The sequence below is a fragment of the Vollenhovia emeryi genome, unplaced genomic scaffold (assembly GCF_000949405.1).
Source record: "Vollenhovia emeryi isolate VEMERY1.0 unplaced genomic scaffold, V.emery_V1.0 DF942634.1, whole genome shotgun sequence".
Classification (NCBI taxonomy): Eukaryota; Metazoa; Arthropoda; class Insecta; order Hymenoptera; family Formicidae; genus Vollenhovia; species Vollenhovia emeryi.
This window is the reverse complement of record NW_011963732.1, coordinates 453-3,607: the sequence shown is the minus strand read 5'-3', so window position 1 is coordinate 3,607 and position 3,155 is coordinate 453. Positions and strand designations below refer to the sequence as shown.

Sequence of the window (3,155 nt, the reverse complement as noted above, 5' to 3'; positions counted from 1 at the left end):
CGAGGAGTAGGGAGGCGCGCCGCTGCCCATCCGCCGCTTACGCGACCGCTCGCACGTCTCCCCGCGCGGGGCCGCTATGCCGACGCATCTCACCGCGCGCTTACATTTGCCAGTAGGTTGGGCTAATACGGCGATTTTTAAAATTTCGTATCTCGATAACTATTCGTCCAAGCGCAAAATAGTACAATACTTTTCTGTTTGTCTTAGTCCCCTCTACCTTCCCATGACCGGAAGTCAATATGTTGCGTAGCACCCTGTATACATACAGGGTGTCCCAGAATTTGTGTACCAACAGTTAAGGGTATATTCCTCAGGTTTTTTTAAGATGGAAGTTCTTACAACAAAATGCCGAGGATACAATAGTTTTTAAATAAGAAGCATTTAATGCTTGCTAATCAGGTTACCCGAAGTTTGCGTGCTCAGGTACGGTATACAGTGAAAGTACCTTCACTACGTACCGTATACGATTCGAGTGCGTACCAAGCACGCGAACTTCAGTTAATCTGATTGGCCCAACTTCAAATGCTTCTTATTTAAAAACTGTTATATACCGGTATAAGAACCTTCGTCTTTAAATTTCTTCAAGAAGATATCTTTAACTATTGGTGCGCAAGCTTTCGGACATCCTGTATGACACACGCAGCATCCACAAACACACACACACACGCACACGCACACGCACACGCACACGCACACGCACACGCACAATATACAATATAACGTATATTTTATGAAATGTATACATTTAACTGCATGTTTCTAGATTAAGGTGGTTCTTGCATTTAGGTCAAACCAAGATAACTCGGAAAATATAATATCAAATGAAAGATTAACGTTCCTAGAGTGTGTATGAAAAATTTCGGATTTTTTTACCGCTTGGTTCCGGAGATATATGTCCGTAAACTTTGGCAATTTTACATATTGATAATAGGGAAAGGAGGGTCAGATCGCACATTCATGGAATACGTTCATACTTCTCGCCATGATGAACGAATAAAAAACTGTTTAATCGATGCAATAAACATTTCTACAGATACTGACGCGAAACCAAACTGATTGACCGTACCGTACCATAAATAAAGCGAAACTTGTGACGAACTTTCGGCAATTTTTGACACGACACGAGAGTCATGGCCGCCGTCTTGAGTGGCAGCTTGGCAACGTCGCACGGTCGCACGCGTCAGCTGACGCATAAGCACAAGGTGCGTGTCCTACCATTCTCCCACCGTTGAATGGAGGTTCAATGGATGTTATAAAGATAATAAATAAATAATAAAGATAATATATCTTTTTCGGCAGTTATATGAATATATTCACTATCGCGGAATTGTAAAAATAATTATGACGTATACTTTTTCTATTTTAGTATATTTTATTTTGTACCGTAATAATCATATTTATAGCCATATCTATTTTCTTATCACAGATATCAGGATTTCAAATCAGGTTGATATATATTATATTTTATTCATTCTATAAATGTATCCGTACATAGCTATTATTAATGCATTTTATTAATACCATAAATGTTGATAATTAGTGCAAGAAAAAACAGCAAACCTAGAGAATAATGCAAATGTACATACACTACATATACATCTCCATAATTTGTACATGTACAAATTATGGAACATTCACGTGTTCCTCTCCGTGCTCTGCGTGCTTTCTATGGTCTTTTTGACCTCGGAGATAACGTTTTGGAGTATCTTCTTATTCTTTGTTATCCTTGGACGTCCTCCAATATCTTCGCCCAGTAAAAGCTCTATACCCTTACTGCCTTTTTTATAGGCATGTTGCAAAAGATCAAGAGTGATCCCTGCTTCTGCCATCTTACCAATCATGCCGACTGAGACGGATCCCTGCATGCAATCCATTGTGAACTTGTTTTTATTTTTCAAAGTGGACCTTTCAATTATCTGCACCATAGCAGTCACAGACTTTGAGCGATCCATTAATTCTTCACGTGTGACTTCCGCTTTGTCGACGATTCGCTGAAGGATTCTGACATCGTTCAACGCATTGTGAGCGTCGGCTGCAACATTCTCGCCAAGCAAATCACTTGCAAGTTCGACTTGCGTGAATTTGAACTTAGCCGCAGTTCGGGAAGGCAATTTCGCTTTCAAGACAAGAAGAGTATCGGTAAATCCATAAACGACTGATGTGAACTCCTCCAATAGATTATAAGCGCGTATATCTCTAATTAAAAATCGTGCGTCAAACGTGAATCCATTGTGAGCAACCAACGTGATGACTTTGCCTATATTTCTTAGAAATTGCAAAAAGTTCTGCAGGGCAGTATGAAATGGAGTCGTTTCGACCTTCTCTCCGTGGAGAAACATTTCACCTGCGCAGACTGACAAGCCAGTTACGTCTGCAGCATTTTTTTAAATGGATCGCAGAGGCACCATGTAGGCGCTGAACTCCTGATCTTCGTATCTGGCTGCAATTTGGCAAATTTCCGAATATTTGACGGAAAGACCAGTCGTTTCAAGGTCAAAATAAACTAAAGGACTGTCTTTAGGTGCAGTTGGGTTTACTACAGGACTATCAATGAGTTCCTAATGGAATAATTCCGTCAAGTCCACATTCAGTCGAATATGTGATTCCTTCTTTTCTCTCGGCCCTATTCTTTTTATTGGACCGCTGCTTCTGCATGAACAGACGTCTTCTCTTGGTTTCGGGCTTGCTGGCTCGTTCTCGTCGCCTGGCTCGCTGGTAGTCTTACTTTTCCCGAAATTCTTCCGTTAATTTTCCGGGAGAGAGTCCTAGCTTCTTATTTAAATCGACGGTATATTTGGTACCAAAGTTCTTTTCACAAACGGTGGCAGCAACTCGAAAATCGAACGATTCGGAACCTGCATAGTGGTGGGCTTTACAACTTTTCGCCGACACGCTTGAATTGAATGCCTCGTTCTGTTGACTAGAGCCAGCCACATGGGGCGAGCTTGTCCGCGTTTTTCCAAAACACGTCAAAAATAGCTGTAAGTGTTTGTCTCATCGTCTGTCCGGTAAGTCCTTTACCTCCTGGTAGTCCGTTGTGCGTGTAATTCTCCGGGTCTTCGGCATATCTACACCATTCGCCACACTTTGCGTGTTCATCAAACGCATGAGGGATAATATTTTTTATCGCATTTTCTGTCGCCTCTACGTTACCT

The 3,155-nt window shown here is 41.5% G+C and overlaps 1 protein-coding gene across 1 annotated transcript; it reads right to left on the bottom strand.

Annotated features, from left to right (window-relative positions):
* Positions 1 to 1,634: 1,634 nt before the first annotated feature.
* On the bottom strand, positions 1,635 to 2,339 carry LOC105568163. Its single transcript, XM_012023605.1, has one exon. The coding sequence runs from the start codon at positions 2,337 to 2,339 to the stop codon at positions 1,635 to 1,637; it is 705 nt and encodes a 234-aa protein (XP_011878995.1).
* Positions 2,340 to 3,155: the final 816 nt, after the last annotated feature.